Source organism: Lonchura striata, chromosome 2, assembly GCF_050655825.1.
Source record: "Lonchura striata isolate lonStrDom1 chromosome 2, ASM5065582v1, whole genome shotgun sequence".
Taxonomy (NCBI): Eukaryota; Metazoa; Chordata; class Aves; order Passeriformes; family Estrildidae; genus Lonchura; species Lonchura striata.
The window spans coordinates 157,074,918-157,102,714 of NC_140704.1; the positions used below are offsets into that span (position 1 = coordinate 157,074,918).

Sequence of the window (27,797 nt, forward strand, 5' to 3'; positions counted from 1 at the left end):
ACACAGGGAGGCTGTCCCTTTTCCCAGCCAGCCCACACCATCCCTGGGCCAGTCCTCAAGGACCATCACTGGGGATGGTGGGGCTGGACCCCCTGTGCAGGTCAGGGATGTACATAAAGTTGGAGGTGGTGGAGCAAACCCTTCAGGCAGCGTCGGAGCAGGACCCAGAACCCCTGGAGCCATGGAGGTGGGATCCACACCGACTGGGCTGGCTCTTCCACCCTGTGGCACGTCCTGCCGTGTTCCTCTCTGTGCCCAGCTCCCAGCCTCAGTGCTGGGGCTTCCCTTGTGTCCTTCCCCTGCTCATCCTGCCCCATGTTGTGTGTGGCTCCTTAACCCCGGCTCTGCTCCTTAACTCTTACCTGATGGAGGGAGTGTGTGGGTGACTCTGTGCCTCCGTGCAACCCCTGCTGCCCGTCCCCCTGCCTCAGCCCACCCCCGTCCCCCACTGCCCTCCTGGGTGTCTGACCACAGTGTTCTCTCTCCCACCCCAGATGCAGGTGGCCCAGCAGGCTCAGCTCCGTCAGGAGACGCAGCTCCTGCAGCAGAGCTTCCTGACGGAGAAAGATGCCCTGCTGCAGAAGGAGAAGTTCATTGAGGAGGAGAAATCAAAGCTGGAGAAGCTCTTTAAGGATGAGGTGAACAAAGCCCAGAACCTGAAGGCAGAGCAGGAGCGGCAGCAGCAGGAGATGGAGCGGGAGAAGCAGCAGTTGAAAGCTATGTTAGAGGAAGCCAAGAAGCACCAGAAGGAAGCTGAGGAAAACGTCCGGCACAAGCAGGAAGAGCTACAGGAGCTGGAGAGACAGCGACAGCAGCAGGAGAAACTTCTGGAAGAAGAGAACAAGAAGCTGAGAGAGAGGCTTGAGCAGATGCAGGAGGAGTACAAGGCTGCCCTGGCCCAGAGACGGGAGATCATGATCCAGACAGATGACCTGCCTGAGGAGGCGGTTACGACAACGCAGCTGCTGGACATCAAAGCTGTGCCCAATGGCCGGGATGCAATGGATGGCTTAGCCCAGAATGGGGAGCCGGAGTTCGCCTTTGATGGCATCCGGCAGAAGGTGTCAGCAGAGAAGCTGGTTGATGCCGGCATTCTGAGCAGGGAGAGCTTAGACAAGTTGGCAAAGGGTGTCGTGAGTGTGGGCGAGCTCTCTCAGAGGGAGGATGTCAAGAAGTACCTGCAGGGCAAGAGCAGCATTGCCGGTTTGCTGATCAAACCTTCCAACCAGAAGATGAGCATCTACGAAGCCATGAAGAAGAAGCTGCTCAGCCCAGGCACAGCACTGGTGCTCCTGGAGGCACAGGCTGCTTCTGGCTTCATCATTGACCCTGTGCGGAATGCAAGGCTCTCGGTGAACGAGGCAGTGCGAGAGGGAGTGATCGGGCCAGAGCTGCACAACAAGATGCTGTCGGCCGAGCGGGCTGTCACCGGCTATAAGGATCCATACACAGGTGACAAGATCTCCCTGTTCCAGGCCATGCAGAAGGATCTGATCGTCAGGGATCACGGCATCCGCCTGCTCGAGGCCCAGATCGCCACCGGCGGCATCATCGATCCTGTCAACAGCCACCGTCTGCCTGTGGAAGCCGCCTACAAGCGTGGCTACTTTGATGAGGAGATGAATCAGGTCCTGTCTGACCCCACTGATGACACCAAGGGCTTCTTCGATCCCAACACTCAGGAGAACCTCACCTACTTGCAGCTCATGGAGCGGTGCGTGACTGACCCAGACACAGGGCTGTGCCTCCTGCCACTCACTGACCAAGCAGCCAAAGCTAGAGAGCTGGTCTACACTGACAAGGAAGCCAAGGATGTCTTCAAGAAGGCCACAGTGACAGCACCGTTTGGCAAGTTCCAAGGGAAGACAATGACCATCTGGGAGCTCATCAACTCTGAATACTTCACTGAGGACCAAAGGCGGGACCTGATCCAGCAGTACAGGACTGGCAAGATCACAGTGGAGAAGATCATCAAGATCGTCATCACGGTTGTGGAAGAAAGTGAGAAAAAGAGCCAGATGTGCTTTGAGGGCCTGCGGGGACCTGTGCCCGCTGCCGAGCTGCTGGAGAGCAAGATCATCAACAAGGACCTCTACAACCAGCTGCACCAGGGCAAGAAGTCTGTAAAGGATGTGGCAGAGATGGAATCTGTACGGCAGTACCTGAAGGGCACAGATGCCATCGCTGGTGTCCTGGTGGAGTCTACAGGCCAGAAGCTCACCTTCTACGAGGCCCTGAAGAGAAACCTGCTGAAGCCAGAGGTTGCCCTGCCCCTGCTGGAGGCACAAGCTGCCACCGGCTACATCATTGACCCCGTGGGTAACAAGCTCTTCTCCGTGGATGAGGCGGTGAAGGCCGAGGTTGTGGGGCCAGAGTTCCACGAGAAGCTGCTGTCGGCAGAGAAGGCGGTGACTGGCTACAAGGATCCCTACACTGGTCAGACGGTTTCCCTCTACCAAGCACTCCAGAAGGGCCTCATCCCCAGCGACACTGGGCTCCGGCTGCTGGACGTCCAGCTTGCCACTGGTGGCATCATCGACCCCGTCAACAGCCACAGGCTCCCGCTTGAGGTCACCTACAAGCGCGGCTACTTTGACCCAGAGATAAACAAGGCTCTGACTGAGTTCCAAGATGATGCCAAGGCTTTCTACTGTCCCAACACTCAGGAACACCTCACCTATGCCCAGCTGCAGAAGAGTTGCCACCGCGACAAGCAGACTGGCCTGTGCCTGCTGCCCCTGTCCGACAAGGCAATCCAGTCACAGCAGGAGGAGGTCTACACCGACAGCCAGGCCAAGGAGTGCTTCGACAAAGCAACCATAGAGGTTCCGGTGGGCAGCATGAAGGGCCAGACAATGACCATCTGGGAGCTGATCCACTCTGAATACTTCACAGAGGAGCACAGGCGGGAGCTGCTCCGGCAGTACAAGACCGGCAAAGTGACAATCGAGAAGATCATCAAGATTGTGATCACCATCATCGAGGAGGCAGAGACCAAAAAGCAGGAGAAACTGACATTCAGTGGTCTGCGGGCTCCGGTGCCAGCCAGTGAGCTGCTGGAGTCCTGCATCATCAGCAAAACCCAGTACGAGCAGCTGAAGGAAGGCAAGAAATCAGTGAAGGACCTCTCGGAGACGGATTCGGTGAGGAGATTCCTGCATGGCGGTGACTGCATTGCCGGTGTCTATGTGGAGGCCACCAAGGAGAAGCTGAACATCTATGAGGCCATGAGGAGGAACCTGCTGAGACCCAGCACTGCTGTGGTCCTCCTGGAGGCCCAAGCAGCCACTGGGTTCTTGATTGACCCTGTGAAGAACCGTAAACTGTACGTCAACGAAGCGGTGAAGGCTGGCATTGTTGGGCCTGAGCTGCATGAGAAGCTGCTGTCAGCTGAGAAGGCTGTCACAGGGTACAAGGATCCCTACTCGGGCGATACCATCTCCCTGTTCCAGGCCATGAAGAAGGGTCTCATTGTCAAGGAGCACGGCATCCGCCTGCTCGAGGCCCAGATCGCCACCGGCGGCATCATCGACCCCGTGCACAGCCACCGCCTGCCGGTGGAGGTGGCCTACAGACGTGGCTACTTCGATGAGGAGATGAACCGGACCCTCTCCGACCCCACTGATGACACCAAGGGCTTCTTTGACCCCAACACTCAGGAGAACCTCACCTATATGCAGCTGAAGGAGAGATGCATCGAGGATCCCGAGACGGGCCTATACCTGCTGCCTCTGCGGGAGCCCGAGAAGCCAAAAGTGGTGGAAACCACTCAGATGTACACAGAAGCAGAGACACGGAAGGTGTTTGAGGAGACGCAGGTGGACATCCCTGTGGGCAGCCGGGCAGGCTCCTCCATGTCACTGTGGGATATCATGCACTCAGATCTGCTGCCCGAGGAGCAGCGTAAACATCTCATGGAGGAGTTCCAGTCAGGCCGCGTGTCCAAGGAGCGCATGATCATCATTATCATTGAGATCATTGAGAAGACTGAGATCATCCGGCAGCAGAATCTCACATCCTATGACTACGTCCGGCGCCGCATCACAGCCGAGGACCTCTACGAGGCCAGGATTATCTCACAGGACATCTACAACCTGCTGAAACAGGGCTCTAAAACCTTCCGGGAGCTCCTGGACGTGGAGACAGTCTGGAAGTACCTTTATGGGTCAGGCTGCGTGGCTGGCATCTACATCCCCTCCTCCAAGCAGACTCTCAGTGTCTACCAGGCGCTGAAGAAGGGGCTGATCAATTCTGAAGTGGCCCGCTCCCTCCTGGAAGCCCAGGCAGCCACTGGCTTCATGATCGACCCCACGAAGAATGAAATGCTGACTGTTGATGAGGCAGTCAGGAAGGGCGTGGTGGGGCCAGAGATCCACGACCGGCTGCTGTCCGCGGAGAGGGCTGTGACTGGCTACAGGGACCCATACAGTGAACAGAAGATTTCCCTCTTCCAGGCCATGAAGAAGGATCTCATTCCCAGCGAAGAGGCCCTCAAGCTCCTAGATGCCCAGATTGCCACTGGTGGCATAATTGACCCGCACCTGGGCTTCCACCTGCCCCTGGAGGTGGCCCTCCAGCGGGGCTTCATCAACAAGGAGACGTATGACATGCTGTCGGAGCCCAGTGAGGTGCGCAGCTACGTGGACCCCTCTACAGATGAGAAGCTCAGCTACACGCAGCTGCTGAAGCGGTGCCGGAAGGACGAGAGCTCCAGGCTCCTCCTGCTCCCACTCTGCGACACACGGAAGCTTACCTTCCGGGGGCTGCGGAAGCAGATCACTGTGGAGGAGCTGGTCCTTTCGCAGGTGATGGATGAAGCCACAGCCCAGCGCCTTCAGGAGGGTCTCACCTCTATCGAGGAGGTCTCTAAGAACCTGAAGAAGTTCCTGGAGGGCACCAGCTGCATCGCTGGCGTCTTTGTGGACTCCACAAAGGAGCGTCTGTCCATCTACCAGGCCATGAAGAAGGGGATCATCCGGCCTGGCACTGCCTTCGAGCTCCTGGAGGCGCAGGCGGCCACGGGCTACGTGATTGACCCCATCAAGGGCCTCAAGTTGACAGTGGAGGAAGCTGTGCGCATGGGCATTGTGGGCCCCGAGTTCAAGGACAAGCTGCTCTCTGCTGAGAGGGCCGTCACTGGCTACCGCGACCCCTACACCGGAAAGCTCATCTCCCTCTTCCAGGCTATGAAGAAGGGTCTGATCCTGAAGGACCACGGGATCCGCTTGCTGGAGGCACAGATCGCCACGGGAGGCATCATTGACCCCGAGGAGAGCCACCGCTTGCCTGTGGAGGTGGCCTACAAGAGGGGCCTCTTTGACGAGGAGATGAACGAGATCCTGCTGGACCCTAGTGATGACACCAAGGGCTTCTTCGACCCCAACACGGAGGAGAACCTCACCTACCTGCAGCTCATGGAGCGATGCATCACGGACCCAGAGACCGGCCTCTGCCTCCTGCCTCTGAAGGAGAAAAAGCGGGAGAGGAAGACCTCCTCCAAGTCCTCCGTCCGCAAGCGCCGGGTGGTGATCGTTGACCCAGAGACTGGCAAGGAGATGTCTGTGTACGAAGCCTATCGCAAGGGCCTCATTGACCACCAGACTTACCTGGAGCTGTCAGAGCAGGAGTGTGAGTGGGAGGAGATCACCACCTCCTCCTCCGATGGCGTGGTGAAGTCCATGATCATCGACAGGCGCTCGGGGCGCCAGTATGACATTGATGATGCCATTGGCAAGGGTCTGATTGACCAGTCAGCCCTGGACCAGTACCGCTCCGGCACCCTCTCCATCACTGAGTTTGCTGACATGCTCTCTGGCAACATGGGTGGCTTCCGATCACGGTCGTCCTCAGTTGGGTCCTCCTCCTCCTACACTGTCAGTCCAGCCCTGTCACGGACCCAGATCTCCATGTGGACTGACCCAACCGAAGAGACTGGGCCAGTGGCAGGCATCCTGGACACGGACACTCTGGAGAAGGTGTCCATCACGGAGGCGATGCGCCGCAACTTGGTGGACAACATCACAGGGCAGCGGCTGCTGGAAGCCCAGGCCTGCACCGGGGGCATCATCGACCCCAACACCGGTGACAAATGCACCGTTGCTGACGCGGTCAACAAGGGCCTGGTTGACAAGATCATGGTGGACCGCATCAACCTGGCGCAGAAGGCCTTCTACGGCTTCGAGGACCCGCGGACCAAGACAAAGATGTCAGCGGCGCAGGCCCTGAAGAAGGGCTGGCTGTACTACGAGGCCGGGCAGCGGTTCCTGGAGGTGCAGTACTTGACAGGGGGCCTGATCGAGCCCGATGCCCCAGGCCGTGTCTCCCTGGATGAGGCACTGCAGAAGGGCACCATTGACGCACGAACTGCCCAGAAACTGCGGGATGTCAACACCTATTCCAAGTACCTCACCTGCCCCAAGACCAAGCTCAAGATCTCCTACAAGGACGCCATGGACCGGAGCATGATCGAGGATGGGACTGGCCTGCGGCTGCTGGAGGCCTCCTCCCAGTCCAGCAAGGGCTACTACAGTCCCTACAACATCAGCAGCGCCGGCTCCACCTCCGGATCGCGCTCAGGCTCTCGCACCGGCTCCCGCTCAGGCTCCCGGCGTGGCAGTTTTGACGCCACTGGCTCCGGCTTCTCCATGACCTTCTCCTCCTCCTCCTACTCCTCCTCGAGTTTCGGGCGCAGATACACGGGGAGTACCCAGGGCACCATGGAGGAGGCTGCCCTTGCCCTTGCCCTGGCCGCATCCAGAAGCTGCGGGTGGGAGGCGAGCAGGGAGTGCCCCGGGGTGTCTGGGCCCCTGCTCCACGTGGCCTGAGACCTGCCAGCCCCCCGAGGCGCCGCCTCACCCGCTCCGCATGTGGCAACGCTGCTGGCTAATCACTAGTATTTTTTTTTAATTTTGAACCTCCACTCTTCTCCCAAAGCAGTGCCTCAAGTTTAACCAAAAAGACAAGACTAATAAATTAATATATGCGAATGTGCTGACAGTGTTTGTATATTAAGAGACAAGAGAGAATACACACTACCCTCCCCACCCGTGCCCCAGGAGCTGGACACCATTCCTGCTCCTGGCCGTGCCAATCCCGCCGCTACTCCCATACGGCGCGGCCGAGCCGGACACCAAGAAAACAGTTCCCTGTTTGGATCTAACCACTTAGCACTCTTTTGTAATTAACCTACCGGCTTCAGACCCTGCACTCCAAAGGAGGAGACTGCCTTGGCCCTGTGGTGCACCCCACTGCAAACAATGTGCCAGAGGAGGACATCTCCAGCTCCTCAAGCACTGGACAGCCAGACACACCACACCAGCCCTGAAGCTGCTGCCTGGAACCCTTCCACGCGCCCTCAGTGCAGCGAGGAGGGGGCTCTGCACCCCAGCCCCCCGAGCTGCCCCATCTCCCTGCCTTGGCCTCCTGGCACATCCCCACCACCACGCCGCCGAGCCGGTGCCCTGACCGTAAGTGCCGCGCTGGCGCTGCCCGGTGCTTCCGCGCCACGCGGGGGGACCTGCCTCCGCTCGCCACTTCGCCCGCCGAGGGGCTTCGCTGCGTGCCTGCCTCCGCCAGCCCACCCGCTCACCCATCCTCCGGGACGTGCCTGCCGCGGTCGGCCGGTCTGTCTGTCAGTCTCTCCGTGTATCTGGGAAGTGCTTCTGCTCGAGGTTGATTTCCTCACACTCGTGTGGCTCCACGACCCATTGGCAGGTGTCTGCCAGAGCCCGCGCCCCAGCCTGGGTCTGAGCAGCTCCTGTCCCCAGGACTCCCCAGAGCCGTGGGGGTTTTCCTGACCCTCACAAAGCGTATGAGGGCCATGGGACCCCTGCAGCACAGGGTGGGCCATAGGATGCTGCAGCAGCCTGGCACACACTCTTGTTAGAAATAAGCAGATTTCTGTAACACAGCCTCCTTTTCCTTCTTCGCGGTAATTCCATCCCCCTGGTTCATCCCCATGCCGGCGCTAATGCGCTCTCTCTCTGGCAGACGTCTTTTTCCAGTCCCAACAAAGACCTCCCAGTGCCGCTGGGCGAGCTCCTGAGCTGGGTCTCCGACATCAGCAGGTCATGGATGGGCTCGAGGGGAGCCCCGGAGGCAGCAGCTGCTCGGCCGTGCTCACCTGCGCAGGTAACGCCGACCTCCCCGGTCCCACAGCGGGTGCTCTGCACTGACAGCCGGGCTTGGTAGCTTCATTTCATGGATTGTTCTCCCTGTCTCATCCCATCTTTTCTGTTCGCTTTGTTGTAGTGTGGCTGGATGTCCATACCACTTCCCCTCATCGCCGCCATGGAGCCCGTCCCCCGCCCTGAGGCCAGTGGGACTGCACCTGAGGACACAGGGACGTTCTCCCTCACCCTTTGCACTTGCCAGAGTCCCCTGCCAGAGACTGGGGCCACAGTGCCCGAGCAGCCAGTGGCCCAAGAAGCACCCACAGGGTCACCTGGCCCCCACTCGCCCCACACACTCCCTCCTCCCTGGGGATGGCCTCCTGGTGTGGTGTTTGGCTCACTGCGGATCTCCAAAACATCTCCTCCTTCCCACCTGCTCTCATCTGCCACCTGTAAATCCTGTCATGTTACCCTCTGCCTCTGGTGTCATTATTGCTCTCATGACCCCGTTTGGCTTTGCATGAGGTGCCACTGCACGCGGCTCCAGGACAGTCCCCACTCCCAGGGCCCCCCACACCCCGACCATCACTCATCGGGACGGTGGGGGTCCATGGATTACCCAAACACATATCTTTTTGGGGGCAAAACACTAAACTTGTACATACCACGGAGTGTCTGTAAAAGGAGCAGTGCGGACCCAGGGCTCCCCTGCAAGGGCAGTAAAGGAGAATCCTCTGAAACCATCCGGCAGCTCTGCGTGATCTGTTCGCCCCTTGGCCTTGCCACCGTGGCCGTGGGCTCCCATTGCCTCCTGCAGCTTCATGCCACAGGCTCCATGGGCTGCCACAGGTCGGGCTGCCAGGGGTCTGACCAGCTCCTGGGTGTAGCCATGGTGCTTCCAGACACAGAGCAGGGCCACAGGGTCATCCCCAGAGCTGCCCCATGCTGGCGGCACAGCTGGCACTGCTGGGAGGTCAATGTGGGTGCAGCACTGGATCCCTCCTTTTGGGGAGGGGGTGCTGCTGGTGCTGTGGGGGCTTCTGAGCATTGCTTGTAGGAGGACAGACCTGTCCCTTCATCAGTGGGGCTCTGGACTGGGCAGGGACGCTGTCCTCCATGGTACTGTTCCCACACATGCTGCTCCCACTGCCGGTGCTGTGGCCTCTGCCTGGTGTGGGCTGTGCTGTGGGCACTCTGTGGGCAGTGGGGGCTGCTGTGGGTGGATGGCAGCGGTCAGCTGTGAGGCTGAGGGGCTTTGAGGGGTTCAGGATGTGATGGCCTGGCAGCCGCTGGTAGGGCAGCAGCGTTCAGAAGGGAAAGCCTGGCAAACCCGGGGACATCAGTGCAGCCATTGGCACGGGTGGCTCGAGGGGTCTGTCCAGCCCAGTGGTGCAGGTGCCACTGCACAGCCCAGGCTGGGACTCCCCGAGCACGAGGCTCATCCCGCAGCAGTGCCGGGAGCCCCAGGCACTGTGCCAGGAGCGCCAGAGCTGTCAGGACCTTGCCGGACCCCTGCAATGTCCAAAGGGTGGTGGGGTCTCAACTGTGCCAGGACCAGCCAAGCATGTCAGCAGCCCGAGTGGGGCTGGCTGGGACAGATGGCGGTGGCTGGGTAGGACGTTAATTGCATTGTCCATCGCAATTAACCGCAGCGTCCGTCTGTCCCCATAGGGAGTGGGATGTGGCCGTTAGGTGCAGCTGGGCCAGGGGGACTCAGGGGGGCTCCAGGCTGCTGCCGCCATTGGGGAGGCTCAGGGGAGGTCCCAGAACAGCAAGACATTCGCCCAGGTGACACAAACTGCTTGGGGCCCTGCCCCACCAGATATTTCCTTGTGTCCCCCAGATCTTCCCTGCTCCCCCAGGTATTCCTTGCTTACCTCCCAACTCCTCCCCCAGGGTGAGTAACCTTTGCTAAAGCTCATGAGACCACCAAGAGCCCTCTTACCCATGGCCCAGTCCCATGGCATGGCCTGGAAGCCCCTCATCCCCCTACCACCCGATACTGGTGGGGTCCAACTCTGTTTCCTGGTGAGAAACACCCCTGCTCCCCACATCCATGTGCCAAGGGGGTCCCTGTTCCCCACACCCCTTCGACCCTGTGCCCCTGGCATGGGGATGCTCCCTGGCGTGCCTGAGGCAGTGGGATCCCCCGGCAGTGGCTGGCATAGGGGCTCAGGAGGGTGAGCAGGGTGGATGCCTTGAGATCCAGGCTGACTGCTCCTGGGGTGAGCCGGCCTCTTCCCCCACACAGCACAGTGTCCCCTGTCCACGGACACTCTTCATCATCTTGTGCTGCTCCATGTCAGCCCCCTGCCCCACTGATACCCCTGTCCCGCCCACAGCCCCCTCAGCACCGTGTGCTGGGAGTGACCGAGCCAAACTCGGTCACCATGGAGAACTCCATGATATTCCCCATTTTAATGCCCTACATGTCATCCTGCCCTGCTGCTGCGAAGGCTGGAGCTAACCCTCCCCACCCCCCCGAGTTAAACCATCCCTCAGCATTGCGGTGGCACGGGGGGCACCGGCCCTGGAGGGGTCCCTCGCCCCCGCCAGCGTTTGCCCACCACCCTTCGGGGCGTGAGCGGCAGCACCGCCCCGTGCTGGCTGCGGTCCGTCGCGTGGGACCCGTGGCCGCTGTCCCGGGCCCTGCTGGCACAGAGCAGCTGCCAGCTCGCTGTGCCCACCGCCCCGGGCGCTGCTGGCTCGGCCCCCGCCGCGCCGGGAACGTTCTGTACAGCTTCTCCACAAAGACGGACCGGCCTCTCCCACGCCCCCCCCTCGCTGGGGCGCTGAACCTCCTCACGGCCAGGGACCCCGAGACCCCCCCGGCCGTGCCTGCGGCTCGGAGCCCGGGCGCGCCGGCCAAGGGCGGCTGTGCCCCGTGTGAAGCGCGGCCGCCTCCGTGCCCCGCCGGCCTGTGCCGGGGCCGCTCTTGGCTGGGCCGGTGAATCCCCCCGGCCACGGGGCGAGCGGGGCCGGTGCTGCCCCAGGGCTGCAGCCGCCACGTCCTGCCGGGCACCAGGCGGCCCCCAGAGCCGCGGACCGCGGCGGTGCGGTGCGGGCAGCGCGGTGCGGGACCTGCCGCCCTCAGCGGCAGCGGGAGCTGCTCTCAGGCAGCTCCAGAGCTGTTTGCTCCGCTGTCGCGCTCTGAACCGTGTCCCCGCAGCGTGCCGGGGCAGGCGGCGGCTGTGGGACCCTCCCGGGCATGAGGGCACCCAGAACGTCCCAGCACCCGCTGGGGGTTCGCTGCTCCCCGCGGTCTCGCGTCTCTTGGCACGTCCCGGCTGGAGCAGCCGGTACAGCCGTGCTGGCACCGTCTGGGGCAGGCTGGCAGTGAGCACTGGAGCTCCAGCCCCAGCCGCAACCCCAGCAGCCCAGGCTGAGATCGAGCTGGGAGAGCGTTTCCCAGTGCTGTTACTGTCCGCCCACCTGCGGTAGCATCCTCCAGCTGCCAGGTTCTCTGCACCCAAGGAGGTTCCCTGACCTCCGGCAGCAGGACTGGCATTGTAACACTGCTGTCCTGCCCTGGGATGAGGGCTCAGCGTGGGGCACACAGGACCAGGGACCACCAGCGTGGGGCAGGAGGGCTGTGGGACCACCTGTGGCTGCACTGGAGCTGCCACGACCCACGAGCCTCGATGGCCCACACTGTGCCATCCTGCTCCCTCCCTGGACACTGCCTGGGCAGGGGGAAGCAAGGCACTGCCGGTGGCTTATCCAGCTGGTGGGTGGCACTGCTGCCAGTGCTGGGGCTGGTGGCCACACTGTGGGTGCGTGGGTTGGCTGGGGCCCCACTGATGGCATGGTGACTGCAGTGTCTGCTGTGAGCACATGTCCCCAGAGTGTTCCCAATGGGACTGAGCCCTGCTGGCACTCTGACCATGAGGAACTGCTGCAGCACCAGCACCGAACACCTGCCTGATGCCTCTTCCCCTCATCCAAGGAATTCACAGCTGCTGCTGGTGGGGTTTCCGACCAGACCCTGGCTGAGGTTCCTTCTGCAGCAGACATATCCCAGGCCCTCCCAGCCCCCTTGTGCTGCAGTTCCTGCTCAGCTGCCTTATGTCACCTTCCCTGGGTCCATCCATGGCAGCCTCACCATGTCCCTCCTGCACCACGGGGTTTTCTCTCCCATTTATCCAGCCTACAGTCCCCGGCTGTTCTCCTGGTACAATATCCTGTGTGAGATGTGGTCATGTCCTTGCTTAGGTTTGGGCCCATCACCACCTTCATGGCATCACTGTGGCTGTGCCCCATTTCCCTCACAGGATGCACCGTGGTGTCTCCCCCTCCTTGGGCTCAGCCAGGTGACCTGACTTTATTAATCACCAGCAACCAGTTAATTACAGTGCTCCCAGGCTGTGGGAGCAGCAACCCCCTCAGCCTTTGGGTGCAGGCTTGGTGTGATCCCTCCTGCCAGCCCTGCTCTCCCCTGGGGCACAAAGTAACTGCTGCCTGTTCATGCCCTGTGTCCATGCCAGGGCACTGCTGGTTTGTAGATCTTGGTGTTTGCCTGGCATCTTCTCCCATGTGTTGTGGCGAAGTGGCTGCACTTGCAGCACCTGAGGAGCTCTGGTCTGAGCCACCGCTGCTCTGTGCCAGTGCAGGGGCTTTTCCATGGGTCACTTGGTAATTTTTTGCTGGGGGTCAGTTTGCTGCGGGTCCGTTTGCCATGGCTTGGTTTGGGCTCAGCCAGGGGCTGGACCAAGGCTCTGAAGAGCAGGTGAAGGGACCCCGGGGTTTCCAGATGTACTCCGAGAGGCAGCAGGGTGAGATCTGGGAGAGATCCCAGCTGAAAGAGGTTGGGAAATTGAGGCACCGCAGGAACACAGAGGAGGTGGAGCCAAGCCAAAACCCACAGGTACTGGTGATGGCTGGAGCACAGGACAGACGGGGGATCCTGGCCAGGGGAGCTCTGTTCCAGCTGGTGGGGATGGGCTCTCCCTGGGGAGGCACAACAACGCTCCAGACCTCCACGCTGGTGTGCCAGGGCCAAGGCTGTGTGCCAGGGGCAAGGCTGTGCAGCCTTGTCCCCTCCCCTCTGCCAGGACCCGGTGCCCTGTGCCCACCGCCCCTCTGCTCTCCTTGCAGGTGCGCCGTGCTGCAGGAAACACCGGAGATGGTGCGGAGGGGTCGCCATGGGACAGGGAAGAGATGGAGAGGTACGGACACCGCTGGGCGCTGCCAGACGGGCCATGTGGGGAGCTGCAGGTGTGCCCGGGTGTCTGCACCCTTATGGGGAGCTGGTGAACCCTGCACCGGAGTCTGGGCCGGCGCCGGGGTGGGCCCAGCGGTGCTGGGGCGAGCAGGGTGGGAGCGCAGGCGTGGCCGTGGCGCACTTGGTGCAGGCGGGCAGCAAGCCTGGGGTTCGGGGCGGTGCGGGGCGCGGGGACGGTGGCCGTGTCCCCAACAGCCTGGTGTGTCTCTGCTCTCTCCCCAGAGCCTGTCTGCGCTCAGAGCAGAGACTGGAGGTGCAGGAGCAGCTTCTCGCCCTGCGGCACTGGCTGGACGCCGTAGAGAAGCGGCTGCTGGCGCTGCCAGAGCCCGGCACGGCCCTGCAGGTAACGTCTGGCCCTGGGGTGTGACTGGGCCGTGCAGAGCCCGGCGGGACCAGCCTCGGTGCAGACGTGAGGTCTTGGTCCTTGCAAGGAGGAAGGCATCTGGCCGAGCTGGCTGGGAGACCCCTCAGCAGAGCCCAGCAGCCGTCCGGAGTCAGGTCTCCCCTGTCCGGCTCCCTCTCCCCAACCCAACAGTGCTGCTGGCTTGGAGCCCCTTGGCCCTGGTGGCACTCGGGGTGCCACTGCCTTGGAGCCCCTTGGCCCTGGTGGCACTCGGGGTGCCACTGCCTTGGAGCCCTGCTGACCACGGTGCCACCACCTGCACCGGGTTCAGCCACAGCTCATGGCACTGTTGCCTGGGCATGAGGAGAGTGGCCAAACACCGAGGGTGTGAGGCTGTGTGAGGGGTGTACAGCCGGGCACAGGGGGTGTGAAGCTGTGCACGGGGTGTACAGCCGGGCACAGGGGGTGTGAGGCTGTGTGAGGGGTGTACAGCCGGGCACAGGGGGTGTGAGGCTGTGCACGGGGTGTACAGCCAGGCACAGGGGGTGTGTGACTGTGCATGGGTGTACAGCCAGGCACAGGGGGTGTGTGGCTGTGCATGGGGTGTACAGCCAGGCACAGGGGGTGTGAGGCTGTGTGAGGGGTGTACAGCTGGGCACAGGGGGTGTGAGGCTGTGCATGGGGTGTACAGCTGGGCACAGGGGATGTGTGGCTGTGCATGGGGTGTACAGTGAGCACAGGGGGTGTGAAGCTGTGTGAAGGGTGTACAGCTGGGCACAGGGAGTGTACAGTGGGCACAGGGGATATCTGGCTGTACGAGGGGTGTACAGCTGGGCACAGGGAGTGTGTGGCTGTGCATGGGGTGTACAGCCAGGCACAGGGAGTGTGTGGCTGTGTGAGGGGTGTACAGTGGGCAAAGGGGGTGTGTGGCTGTGTGAGGGGTGTACAGCCGGGCACAGGGGGTGTGTGGCTGTGCATGGGGTGTACAGCCGGGCACAGGGGGTGTGTGGCTGTGTGAGGGGTGTACAGCCAGGCACAGGGGGTGTGCCCTTGCCAGGGCAGCTCGGATGTGTGCCCACGCACTGGCTGTGCAGCCGTGTGCTGCTGTGCCCCCTGCCCAGGCGTGGAGCCGCAGCGGGGGCGGTGCAGTGGGGGCTGCCGGCAGCCCCCTCCTCGCCGCCCCGCGCGCAGCCCCTCGCCGGCTCCTTTTGTTCGAGGCCTGGCCGGCACACGGGCTCCCTCGGCACACATGACGGCACAAACTGAAAGGGCCATTCATCCCGGCCCCGGCGCAGACAAAGCCGAGGCCGCACAGAAACCCACCCGGTTCCCGGGATCTGAGGCTGTGGATTCCAGCCGACCGCTCCCGCCCGGTGCCCCGCGCCGGGCTCCCCTGCCCGGGGCGCCCGTGCCACCCCGAGCCCGGTACCTGGGGCTGCGGAGCGTGCCGGGCGAGCTGCCGGCGGGCGCGTGGGACGGAGGTGGCGAGTGGCTCTGAGGAAAGAGCTGGATCCTCACCCCCTGCGCAGCTTCTGCCTGGCAGGTCCGGGCTGGGCTCTGAGGGGGCTGTGGGGTGACTGGAGTCCCGTGGGGCTCAGACCCGTGCCGGGTGCCGAGCACCTCGGTGCCAGCAGCGGAAGGCTCCAGAGCCGTGTGGGGAGGATGATGCAGGGCTGCCGCAGGACGGTGCGGAGCCACCGCGGCCCTGGCAGATGCTAATTCCCGGCAGCGTCTCTGGCAGCAGACAAAGCCCCCGGCCCCGCCGCCCGCCGCTCCCAGGAGACCCCAGGGAGCCCCATCCATCAGCGTGGCCGACGCGCCTGCAGCGGCCCCCCGGCTCCCGGGGCCCAGCAAGGGGCACCCATGGGGCTCTGTGGGGCAGGATCCAGTGCTGGGGGGCTCTCAGTGCATGGGAGGCCGCAGCACTGGAGCTGAGCCAGGGCAGGATGGGGATGGGGATCACACCATGGGCAGGATCAGCCCCTGGCTGGGCACCTCCAGCTGCCCCCTGGTCCCTCCAGCACCCAGGATGGCAGCGAGGGGTTTCTGGAGATGCAGGCCTGCAGCACCCTGGCTCTCAGGGTGGGCTTCAGTTTAGCATCTTAGCAGCCAGGCCTGGCCCCCCCAGCCCAGCCCAGCCCTGATCCACTGAGCCCCCCGGGACCTTGGCTGAGGAGTCCCTGCACCCAAAGAGCCCCAGGGAGCGGGGCCAAGCCCCTCAGTGACCACAGCATCCACTGCCGGGGGGCCAGAGCCAGGGTGGGGGCTGCAACCCCAGCACTGGGGGGGCCGTGGGGCTGTGACACCGGGGGGCTGTGCTGTCCTGGGGCTCACTGTGAGGCAGCACAGCCTGGGCTGATACCGGTGCAGGTGCTCGTGTCGGTGCCGGTGCAGGTGCTGTGGCAGGTGCAGGGCAGCAGCAGGTGCCGGTGAGATTATGGTGCAGGTGCCGGTGTTGGTGCAGGTGCTGGTGTCGGTGCTGGTGCTGGTGTCGCACAGGTGCCGGAGCCAGTGCGAGGTGCGGGCAGTCGCCCCCCCGGACGGCGCGGGGCGGGCGGTGGGCCGGCACCGCCCCTCCCCCGCGGGATGGCTGCGGGGCCCCGGGGGTTTCCCCGGTAACGGCGGCGATCGGCTCCCGGAGGGTTAACGGGGGCGGCGGTGTGTCCGGGGTCAGACCAGCTCCGCCGGGCCGGGCCGCTGCCGGTGCGAGGGTCTCCGCCCGGTGCCCCCCGCCCCGCGCTCCCCCCGCGCCGCGGGCGCGGCGCACAAAGGCGGCGGGGCCGGGGCGGCGGTAACGGGGACCGAGTCTCCCCCCGCCGCCTCCGCCCCGCTCCCCCGCACGGGCCGGGCCCCCCCGGAGCGGTAACGGCGGCGGCGGCGCCCCCGGCCCGGCCCCATGGACGCCCGAAGTCGCCGAGGGGTGAGTGCGGGGCGGGGGCTCCGCGCGGGTCCGGGACTGCGGCGGGCGCGGGGCCGGGCGGGGTCCGTGTCCCGCAGCCCCGCGGAGCGGGTGGCGCGGGTCGGGGTCTCCCCAGGTCACCCCGCGCCGTGGCCCACCCACCCGCGCAGTCCCCAGACGCGCGGGGTGGGGTGCGGTGGGGTGGGAGTGCGATGCCCCGCGGGGCTGCACCCACCGGGGCGACACATCGGGACTCTGCCGTGGGTGCGTGTCCCGCGGGGGTCGTGCCCGTGGCGTGCTCCACGGCGTGTTGGGCCGAGCGTGGGGGCTCAAGGCACCCACGGTACCCCGGTGCCCACCAGGGGCACGGCCACGGTGGGTGCGTGTGGGTGCACGTGCGGTCCCCACGCGTGTGCGGGGCTGCTACAGGTGTGTGTCGTGTCATGGCTGATGCAGACGTGGGGGTCCTGTCGCTGACCCCGCCCCTGCCCCCAGCAGGGGTGCGAGCGTGGGGTCTGCCTGTCGGGGAGGGTGTGCACACGGGTGGGAGTGAGCGTGTGTGTGTGGTGTGTGTTTGCACACGTGTGCGGCGTGTGTGCGTGTGTTTGCACACGTGTGCGGCGTGTGTGCGTGTGTTTGCACACGTGTGTTTGTGTGTACACACGTGCACAGGGGCGTGTGCCCAGGGCCGGGTGTGAGGCCGGGGGTAGCAGCACTGCGGCTGCGGCGGGGGGGCTGCCGAGGGAGGGTCTTACCGGGTCACGCCGGGGATTTATGGCTGCGGCAGGGCTTGCAGGCTGGAGAGGCCACCTGCCTGTCCCCTGCCTGTCCCCTGCCTGTCCCCCGGCTGCTGCTCCCACCGCCCCAGCCCCCCGTCCCCCCGGCAGATGCTCCTCTCTCGCGGCTTCTCGTTAATCCAGCGGCACAGGGCGATGCCGGGCGGGAGCATCTGCCTCTCCCCAGTGCTTGGCGCTGCTGCCACTGCCGCGTCCTCTGCCGAGACGTGTAGGACAGGCACCCTGGGCTCTACCGAAGGTCCCTCGAGGTCCCCTCCCTCCGCCAGGCCCCGGTGACAGCCAGTGTCCCATCTCCCTGTCTCAGCACTCTGGCTCTTGGCACCCTTTGTGGGGGGCAGGACCCCAAAGACTGGAGAGTGAGGTCTGGCAGCACGGTGGAGTGAGGAGGGTGACCCGAGCGCAGGCCAGCGGCATTGGGGGGCCCCGCGGTGGCCCCGGTAACGCGCATCCCCTGGCTCATTGCAGGCCGGGATTTGAGGCGGGGGCCCGGCGCCCGCGCCATGGGGAACTCGGTGAGCCGGCCCAGCTGCCTGGGCGAGAAGAGCCGGCGGCCGGAGGAGCTCCTGCGGGAGCCGGGGCTGGACGCGGGGCAGCCGTCCGCCGGAGGCGCCACGGAGGCCGGGCCGGGGCTGCTGGAGAAGGCGCCGGTGCCGGTGGAGAACGGCTGGAGCCCGGTGCCCGGCGCCCTCCGGAGCCGGCCGGGCAGCCCGGTGCTGAGGCGCAGCCAGTCCGAGGTGGCGGTGCAGAACGGGGGCGCAGCTGGAGTTCCCGTGAGGGGGCAGGTGGGGGGCGCAGCCTGGACCCCCCCCCGGGCCAGCGTTCCCCGCAGCACCTGGTCCTGGAAGCCCGTCACCACCCGGGAGGTGACGGAGGTGACGGAGGTGACCGAGACCATCGTGACGGAGATCGTGGAGGTGACCGAGTACCCGGCGGGTGAGAAGGGTGGCGAGCCCGTGGTCACCCGGACGGTCACCGTGCTGACGGAGTGCGTGGGGGAGCTCACTGCTGCTGGCTGCGCCGGACACACAGATGCCACCGAGGTGACTGACTGACGGAGAGCCTTGCTGGGAGGACACTGTGCCAAGCTCTGTGCCACAGGGCTGCCCTCCAGTGTGGTTTTCTCCACAGCAAGTCTTGACCTTCGTGTCCCTTGGCCAGGGCTCGTGTGGAGTTGTTGTCTGTGCCCTGGCATGGGCTGGGCTGGCAGCACGGCTCGTGCTGGGCACCCAGCCTGGTGCTGTACGACAGGGAGCTCCCTTCCCTCAGCTTTGGCTGGGGGGGCCATGGGTCCGGCGGGATCCAAACGGCACCAGGTGCGCAGCCCCTGCTTTGGGGAGCGCTGTGAAGGATGCCAGGGAGAGCCCCACGGGCTGGACAGGGTCCCACTGTTGCTGGTGTCACCTCGGGGACAGGGCATGGTGTGAGGGCTGCTGCCCAGCCCCATACCTGCCCTCCACCTGCCCACATGGGCAGCTCAGCCACCTCTCCCCACAGGTGTCCTCACGGGCTGTCCCTGTCCCAGAGGAGGCAGCGGACCGGGGCCAGGAGACGCTGGAGCGGCTGCAGGCCTGGGTGGCCGACATGGAGGAGTTGGTGAGCAACCAGAAGCCGCCGTCGGCGGAGGCGAAGGTGGTGAAGGCGCAGCTGGAGGAGCAGAAGGTCAGCAGGGCCAGCCGGCGTGCCCGCCCACGCGTGCCCCATCCGGGGATTAGGGGGCCGGGGCTCAAGCAGGCTGTGCCGAGGTGGGGGGGATGCACAGGGGTCCCCAGCACAGCACGGTGTCCCCCATCCCTGCAGCTCCTGAAGCGCCTGCTGGAGGAACGGAGGCCGTGTGTGGAGCTCGTCCTGCAGGACAGACTGACGGCACAGGGCTCGGGCACGGCGGCGCCCAAGGGCAGTGCTGGCATCTTCAGCCTTGGGGAGAGGTGGGACAAGCTGATGCAGGAGGCTGAAGCCAGGTGGGTCAGGGGCCAGGCGCTCATCCCTGGGCTGGCATCCCCATCCCGCTGGTGTCCCCCGCATGGAGTCTCCGTGACACCCTGATGTCCCTGTGCTCAGCCCCACTGGCGCTGGGGCCACCACAATGGAGGGACTGTCCCTGTCGCACAGCTGGGGCTGCACAGGAGCAGCAGATCCGGGGCTGTACAGAGAGTCTGTCACACAGCCCTTCCCACTGGCCCCTCTGTGGGGACCCTGGCCCCTCTGTGGGCACACTGCCCTTGCTGTGTCCCTCGCTGCAGGGCAGCACAGGGCGTGGGCACTCTGGTGTGGGGGAGAGGAGCCTTTGCAGGCTGGGACCTCGGTCTCAGGGACTGTCACTGCCCGGCTCACCAACCCTCCCGGCGCAGGTACGGCTGCCTGGAGCGGATCCTGCCGGCAGCCCAGGGCTTCCAGGAGGCCGTAGACGCCTTCCAGGAGTGGCTCGGTGCCACGGAGCGGCAGCTGGCCCAGCTCTGGTGTGCTGATGGCTGTGTGGGCCACATGCAGGATGCCCACCAGCAGACCCAGGTGGGCACAGGTTGGGTCTGGGGTGGGCACAGGGTGGACACGGGCACCCGTGTCATCGCTGGTCACTGCTACAGGCCCTCTGTGAGGAGATCCGCGGGCGGCTGGGAGAGCTGGATGGCGCCCTGGAGAGCGGGCAGCGGGTCCTGGAGCTGGTGACAGGTGAGTGGCAATGGCTGGGAGTGGTGGCACAGGGTCGGGACCGTGGGACTTGGGATGGGGTGAGCACAGACAGCAGCAGCCCAGGCTCCTGGGCACTGGGGGTCCTTGGGGCGTGCTGCTCCCCACTGGGAGCTGTGGTGTGGTGTGAGGGGGGGCAGACAGCACCCCATGGGGTGCAGAGGGGCCAGGGCAGAGCCTGTGGGTCAGAGCTGTGGTGGGACAGGGTTCAGCGGTGACGAGGTGCACTGGGGAGGTGGGTCTTGCTGGCAGAGGGATGAGAGGCCAGAGCTGGGTCTTGGGAGCAGAAGGAGCAGGGGTAAGGGAGGGGAAAGGCCAGGACAGTGATTGTCAGGTGGCTGGAAGCTGTTGGTGTGGCCAGTTCCATGTCCAGGGATGCCAGTGCGGTGGCACTGATGGCAGTGTCGCACTGCCACAGGGGAGGAGGCCCAGCTGACTCAGGAGAAGATGGAGTCGCTGAGGATGCGGTACCTCATCGTGGGCCAGAGCAGTGCTGACACTGCTCACCGGCTGGGGCAGACCCTGGAGGCCTCGTCCCGCCTGGGCACGGCCCCTGAGGACCTGGCACTGTGGCTGAGCCGCATGGAGAAGGAGCTGGGCGAGCAGGAGAGCCAGCAGGATGGCCAGGAGCCCTCGGTCACTGCCAGTGACAGGGAGAAGGTGTGGGGCACTGAGCTCCCTGAGCCCCTCACCATTCCCAGCGTCAGTCCCGGTGCGTTCACACCCTCCCTGGCTGACGTCTGTCCCTCTGCTGCAGTTTGAGCAGGTCCTGGAGTCCCAGCTCAGCCGTGTGGCTGGGCTGGGGGAGCGGCTGGAGGAGATCGGCCGTGTGCAGCTGGATGCTGAGGCTCTCCGCTCGCAGATCTCCGAGCAGAAGGTGGGTCTGCAGCAGTGCCCAGGGGTCTCGGGGGCACTGGCTTGGCATCCCCATCCCACTGGCTACTGCCAGGACCTGGCACCCACCTGTGGCTCCATTCCAGCTGCTCTCTGCTGAGATCCTGCATTGCCGGGGCCTGGTTGAGCGTCTGCTGGGGTTCTCGGAGCCGCTGCTGCGCTGCTGCCCCGAGCCCCTGCGGCAGCACCTGCAGGTGAGCCGGGAGGGTGCCGGGGGGACACTGCCAGCACCCAGGGATAGCTGTGCCCTGTGTCCCCGGGCACGTGGTGACTCCCTGTCTCCACAGCTGTCGGTGCAGGCGCTGCGGGAGCGCACGGAGCAGCTGTCCCTGCGCAGCAGCGCCTGTGCTGTGCAGCTGGAGCACGCCCAGTCCCTGCTCACTCAGTTCTCCGAGGCCCTCGAGGAGCTGCTGCCCTGGCTGGAGGAGACGCAGGCCCTGGGGGTGCAGCTCTCCCCCAACGCCATCAGCTATGAGGCCTTCAAGGAGCAGCAGGCGCTGCTGCAGGTGTGGGCAGGGCAGGGGCAAAAGGGACTGGCTGGGCCACCCCGCAGGCTGGGAGTGGAGAGGTGACAGACTGGGGGTGGCACTGCCATGGGGACTGTCGGGCTGGGACACCTGGTGAACAGGAGTTCTCTGGGAGCAGCCCCGGGTGCACCAGCACATCCCTGTGGGGCAAATCCCATGGGGCGCATCCCACCCCAATGCACCCCCACGGCTCTTCCTTGCTGCCAGAGCCTGCGGGAGGCGATTGCCGAGCACCGGCCACTGGTGGGGAAGCTGCAGCGCGTGTCAGCGCAGCTGCTGGAGCTGAGCCCAGAGCAGGGAGCCCCGTTCCAGCAGCGCTGGCAGGAGGTGGAGGAGCAGTACAGCCACATCCGCGAGCGGGTGCGCCAGGCAGCGGCTCTGCTGGAGGATGCCCTGCCGCGATACAGCCAGGTATGGGGCTGGCACCGCCCTGGTGGGGCGCGTCCCCAGGGCCGTGCCGTCGAGTCACCGGGCCGCTCCGCAGCTGTCGGAGCGCATGGACCTGCTGCTGGAGTGCCTGGAGCGGCTGCAGAGCCGGCTGCAGAGCCAGCCCCCCGTCCGCGGCGACGCGGCCCACTTGAGGGAGCAGATCCGGGAGAACAGCCTGGCCCTGGGCGAGCTGGAGAAGCTCGGGGTGGCCCTGGAGGGCATCCGTGCACAGGGCGAGGAGCTGCTGGCCACCATGCAGGCGGCCAGCTCCGACGCCGCGGCCAGAGGTATCGGCACGGAGGGGTGGGCACGGCCTGGCTGGCTGGCGATCCGTGTCCCTGTCAGGGCCGTGTGTGGGTGCCGGGGCCCTCGCAGCACCCTGATCCCCGAGCCGCTGTGCCCCGCAGGGATCCAGGAGCGCACGGCGCAGCTGCTGTCCCAGTGGGGCTGCCTGCGTGGCCGCTGCCAGGAGCAGGAGCGCTGGCTTCGGGAGCTGCTGGCACTGGCCGAGCGCTTCTGGCACGGCCTGTCTGAGCTGGCCGTGGCGCTCAGTGACACCCAGCAGCTGGTGCTGGGGCTGGAGGAGGCCGGTGGCGAGCCCGAGGCCATTCGCACGCAGCTGCGCACCATGCAGGTATGGCCGGGCGGGGGCTTGGGCAGTGCCGTGGCACGGGCAGCCCCTGGCGTGGGCAGTGCCCTGGGCAGCCCCTGGCGTGGGCAGCCCTGAACCCCCCGTGCCCTGCACAGGCCCTGCGGGAGGAGATCGACGCGCTGCAGGGTGAGCTGGACACGCTGGGCAGCCTGGGCGTGGAGCTGATGGCGTCCTGCGGGGACCCTGACAAGCCCGATGTCACCAAGAGCCTGGACGATGTGAGCGTCCTTGGGGCTGGGCTCAGGGTGGGTGGGCTGTGCGGATGCTGCTTGTGGAGGTGGCATGCCCCCAGTCCCCAGCAGTGCCACTGAGCCCCACTCAGTGCCACTGATCCTGGGCCCAGGCACTCCCGTGGCGTCTCCAGGCCTGGATGTCCGTGTGGTGCCACCCCCGTTCCCCTGCCACCTCCCTGGCACTAGGGACCCCCACACCCTGTCCCCTTGGGGCACTGCTGACCCCTGTGCCCTGTCCCCTCTGTCCCCGGCCCCGCTGTGGCACCACTGACCCCCGTGCCCGGCCGCAGCTCTACTCCTCCTGGCACAGCCTGAGCCGTGCGTGGACGGAGCGGAACGGGCGCCTCGAGGAGCAGCTCCAGGCCGCCCTCAGCTACCAGGACACCATGCAGGTGGGTGCGGGGTGCCCTCAGGCCGAGGGGGCCGTGTCACCCTCCTGTCCCCACTCAGGGGTGTGAGGGACCATGGGGCCACCATGGGACCCCCAACCCCGCGTGTTCCCTGTCCCCAGCGGCTGCTGGAGTGGCTGGATGCAGCCGAGCTGCGCATCGCCGAGGAGTTCCTGGTGGGCGGGGACCTGGACATGGTGCAGCAGCAGCTGGCCGAGCTCAAGGTGACGTGCCGTGCTGTGCCGTGCTGTGCCGTGCTGTGCCGTGCTCTGCCATGCCAAACCGTGCCGCACCAAACCATGCCGTGCCGCACCGGCAGGGGCAGGGAGGGCAGTGGGTGCTCCGGGCAGAGCAGGGATGGATTGGGATGGCAGGTCAGACAGTGCCAGGGCCCCAGTGCGCTGGGTAGCCAAGTCCTGCCTGGGGTGGCCAAGTCCTGTCCCCCACGAGTCCCTGAGGAGGTTGGGCACCCCCACGGGAGCAGCTCAGGGCCCAGGTGCCTGTGCTGTGCCGTGTGGTGCTGTGGGACCAGGCAGACCCTGTCACCAACCGGTGCCGCCTCCCAGGAGTTCAAGCGGGAGCTGTACCAGTGCAAGGTGGATGTGGAGAGCCTGCGGCACCAGGGGGGCACGGGGCAGGGGGACCCCCCGGCCACGCTCAGCGACTTCCGCCAGCGCTGGGACCACCTGGAGGAGGAGATCGTCAGCCGGCAGGTGGGGAGGGGGCACGGGGGGCGCAGGGCAGGGCTGGCAGGACAGGTGGGGTGCCATGAATGTGCTGGCTGGGCACGTCCTGCGGTTCTGGGTCAGTGTGGGGGGTTACAAGTGGGTGCTGGGTGTGGGTGCAAAGGACTGGTGGGCACTGGGTGGGGGGACAGGGCCGGGTGGACACTGAGTGGGTGCTGGGTGGGTGTTCAGGGCCGCGTGGGCACTGGGTGGGCACTGGGTGGGTGCCAAGTGCTCTGTGGGTGCCCAGGGCCGGGGCTGCCCTTGCTCCCCTGATGTCACGGCTCCCTCCTGGCAGCACCAGCTGGAGGCAGCGCTGCTGGGGCTGGGGCAGTTCCAGCACCAGCTGGCCGAGCTGCTGCAGTGGCTGAGCCGCACCGGGGAGCAGCTGCGCGGCCCTGCACCCTTGCGGCCTGACCTGCAGAGCTGCGAGATCGAGCTGGCCAAGCACAAGGTGAGGCTGCGCTAAGTGGCCTGAGGGACACGCGGCCACAGCCATAGTGGCACTGCCAGGGTGTGTGTCCTGGGGGTCCTGGCCCTGGTGGCACCCCAGGGTGGGCGTCCCAGCCATGGTGGCACGTCAGGGTGGGGGTCCTGGCTGTGGTGGCACACGAGGGTGCGTGTCCTGGCCACAGGGCTCTGCCTGGCCCCTCCTCAGGTGCTGCGGCAGCAGGGCCGGGCAGGCTGCAGCACGGGGACGCGTCCCCTCCCGCGGTGACACCACGGGAGGAATGAGCTGTCTCAGTGCCGGCCCCGTGCCACAGCCCCTTGCCCGGGCACGCTCCTGGCGTGCCTGACGCCGGCGAGGCTGCGAGGGCCGGGCTGTCCCCGTGCCAGGGGGGGCCGTGCAAGGGGTACCTGTCCCCTCTGCGCCTATCCCCTCTGCGCCTGTCCCGGCCACCCCGCTGCCACAAATCGGCAAATCCTGTGCCTCGGCCCTGCCCCGCACCCTGCTGAGATCGAAAGCACTGGCACCAGCTTAGAGGCACCCATGGGTGCTGTCCTTGCCCTGTGTGACACCCGCAGTCCCCAGCGGTGCTACGGGCAGCAGAGGTGTCTCGGGGCGAGGGGCTCTGCGGGGTGTGGGTGCCCCGGTGCCAGCCGTGACGCCGCCGCTCCATCCCCAGGTGCTGCGCACGGACGTGATGTCCCACGCCCGCACGGTGCAGTCGGTGACCGAGGCTGGGCAGGGGCTGCTGCTCTCCAGCCTGGGCGAGAGCGTGGAGGGGCTGCAGCGCAGCCTGCAGCAGCTGGAGCAGCACTGGGACCTGGTGCGCAGCGAGACCGAGAGCCGGCAGCTGGAGCTGGAGAACAACCTCAGCCAGGTAGGGCCGCGGCACCGCGGCGCTGCCGCCCGCGGGGCCGGCGCTGAGCCCCGCCTCGCCCCCAGGTGCAGGACATCACGCTGGAGATCACGGAGCTGCTGCAGTGGCTGGAGCAGGTGGAGCTGCAGCTCTTCTGCTCCAAGCCGGCCTGGGGCCACCCGGATGCCACCAAAGAGAAGCTCAATGCACACCTGGTGAGAACCAGCACCAGCCTGGGCCCTGCTGCAGGGCCGGCCCCTGGGGTCTGCTGGTCTCTTGGGGGGATGTGTGCCCCAGATCTGCCAGGATCCTTCTCTGCTGCCTGCTCTCCCCTGTTGGAGCCTGGTACCCCTCCCTCAGCTGCTCCGGCTCCGTTAGACAGAGCAGGAGACATCCTTGTCCTGTCCCTTGCCCTGAAAACTGTTCCTGTCCCCATCCACATCCCTGTCTTCATCCCCTCTCCCTGTTCACTGTGGCTGTCTCCCTTGTCCCCTTTCCCTGTCCCCATCCCTATTCCCTGTCTGCTTTACCTGACCCCTCCACATCTCCATCCCTCTTCCCATCTCCCTCTCTGTTCCCATCCTCATTCCCATCCCCATCCCTGTACCTGTCACCCTGCCTGCCCCATCCACATTCTCACCCCTATCCCCATTCCAATCCCTGTCCCCATCTGCTTTACCTGCTCCCTCCACATCCCCATCTCTGTTCCCATCCCTGTTCCCAACCCTATCCCTGTACCTGTCACCCTGCCATCCCCGTTCCCATCCCCATTCCCATCCCTGTTCCTATCCCTGTACCTGTCACCCTGCCTGCCCCATCCCCATCCCCATCCCTGTTCCCATCCCCATCCCTGTACCTGTCACCCTGCCTGCCCCATCCACATCCTCACCCCTATCCCCATTCCACTCCCTGTCCCCCTCCTCATCCTGCGCGCCGTCCCGGTGCTGACGCGGGTGCCGTGGTGGGCGCTGTCCCGGTGTCCCGGCAGGAGCTGTGCCGGGAGCTGGAGGCGCGGGCCGTGTCCTACCGGGGGCTGCGGGAGCGGCTGCAGCGGCTGCTGGACTCGTGCCGCGCCGGCCGGCCCTGCAGCACCGAGCACAGCCTGCGGCTCCTGGAGCAGAAGTGGGAGAGCGTCCAGGCCGAGGCCCAGGAGCGGAAGGTGTGCGGGGTGCTGGGGCGCTGTGACCCCCGGGGGGCTCCCCCTGCCCGGACCGGCTCAGGAGCGGCGGGAGCCCGTCTCCACCGCTGCCCGCCGCTGCCCGCAGGAGCGCCTGGCCGAGGGGCTGACGGTCACCACCGAGTTCCACGGCTCCGCGCAGGAGCTGCTGCGCTGGGTGGCCCACGCCGAGGAGCTGCTGGGGTCCCCCGCGCCCCCCAGCTTCGTGCTGGACACCGTCACCGCCCAGATCCAGGAGCACAAGGCAAGCGCTGGCGGGGCCGGCGCGGCGCCCCCGGGGTCGGTTCGTGGAGCTGGGGTTCGCCCGAGGGGTCCTGCGTGGCACCTGCAGGGTGCTGGGGCGAGCGGGGCGCCCGGGGCAAGCGGCGGGTGTGTCCCCACGGCAGCGGAGCGAGCGCTCTCTGCCCCATCCCAGCCCGTGCCTGCTGCTCCACGTCCCGTCCTGGCACGGGTCTCGTCCGGGGGCTCCGCACCCGGCCCAGGACCAGCCGCACTCAGCTGCCCCTGCCCCGCAGGCCCTGGTGAAGGAGGCGAACGCCCACGGGGAGAAGCTGGGCGGGCTGGAGGCCGTGGCGGCGCGCCTGAAGGACTTCAGTCGGAAGCAGGACGGGGCCGTCATCCAGAACCTGGTGCTGGCGGCCCGGGAGCGGCTGGGCAAGGTCCTGCAGCGGGCGGCCGAGCGCGGGGCGGTGCTGGAGGAGGCCCGAAAACGCAGCAAGCAGGTACCGGGACACAGCCCCGGGCTGGCGAGGGGGCTCTGCCCCTTGCTTTGCTTTGGACACGGGCCTGGAGGGACATGGCTTCCCACTGCCAGAGGGCAGGGTTAGATGGCATCCTGGGGAGAAATTCTTCCCTGTGAAGGGGGTTTCCCGGAGGAGCTGTGGTTGCCCCATCCTCGGATGTGTCCAAGGCCAGGTTGGAGCAAGCTGGGCTAGTGGAAGGTGTCCCTGCCCGTGGCAGGGGGGTGGAACTGTGTGCGCTTTAAGGTCCTTCCAACCCAAACCGTGCCGGGACTCTTGATTCCGTGCCGTGGGTCCTGCTGGGAGCTCTGCCAGGAAGGGACCACGCGGCTCTGGTGGTGCCCATGGTGGTGCCCAGGCCCTGCCACTCCCCCGTGTGGCTCCGTGGCTCCTGTTTGGGTCGCCCCAGATCCGCTTTGCCCCCTCAGCTCCCTGCAGCCCCCACAGCCCTGCCCTCCCCTGCAGTTCAGCGAGTCCCGGCGGCTGCTTCTGGACTGGATGGACGAGGTGGAGCAGAGCCTGGAGGTGCCGCAGGACGCTGCCACCAGCCAGGAGGAGATCAAGTGCCAGCTGGCTGAGCACAAGGTGGGGCTGCCCCGCTCCTTGGCATGGGGGGTGCAGAACTGGGGTGCTGGGGACTGCAGGGGGGATCCCCAGCTCCCAGGGGGCAT

General features: G+C 65.8%; 1 protein-coding gene across 34 annotated transcripts in view; it reads left to right on the forward strand.

Moving 5' to 3' along the window:
• Positions 1 to 27,797, forward strand: part of PLEC (plectin) — an 83,498-nt gene that overhangs the window by 46,079 nt on the left and 9,622 nt on the right. For 27 of the 34 annotated variants that reach the window (XM_085574013.1, XM_085574008.1, XM_085574010.1 and 24 more), the window contains one exon: positions 495 to 6,986. In XM_085574013.1, the coding sequence (XP_085430139.1) occupies positions 495 to 6,824 (6,330 nt within the window). In that variant the 3' untranslated portion in view covers positions 6,825 to 6,986. Of the gene's footprint in view, positions 1 to 494; positions 7,467 to 7,989; positions 8,131 to 13,205; positions 13,326 to 13,554; positions 13,676 to 14,646; positions 16,596 to 17,836; positions 18,412 to 18,865; positions 19,031 to 19,168; positions 19,330 to 19,719; positions 19,880 to 19,953; positions 20,039 to 20,474; positions 20,717 to 20,813; positions 20,934 to 21,036; positions 21,145 to 21,237; positions 21,457 to 21,684; positions 21,889 to 21,961; positions 22,194 to 22,313; positions 22,541 to 22,653; positions 22,777 to 23,081; positions 23,184 to 23,302; positions 23,405 to 23,746; positions 23,894 to 24,203; positions 24,360 to 25,032; positions 25,231 to 25,295; positions 25,425 to 26,197; positions 26,369 to 26,474; positions 26,631 to 26,901; positions 27,109 to 27,591; positions 27,712 to 27,797 lie in introns of those variants that run through there. The other 7 variants (XM_085574026.1, XM_085574029.1, XM_085574031.1 and 4 more) reach the window with 6 other exon arrangements.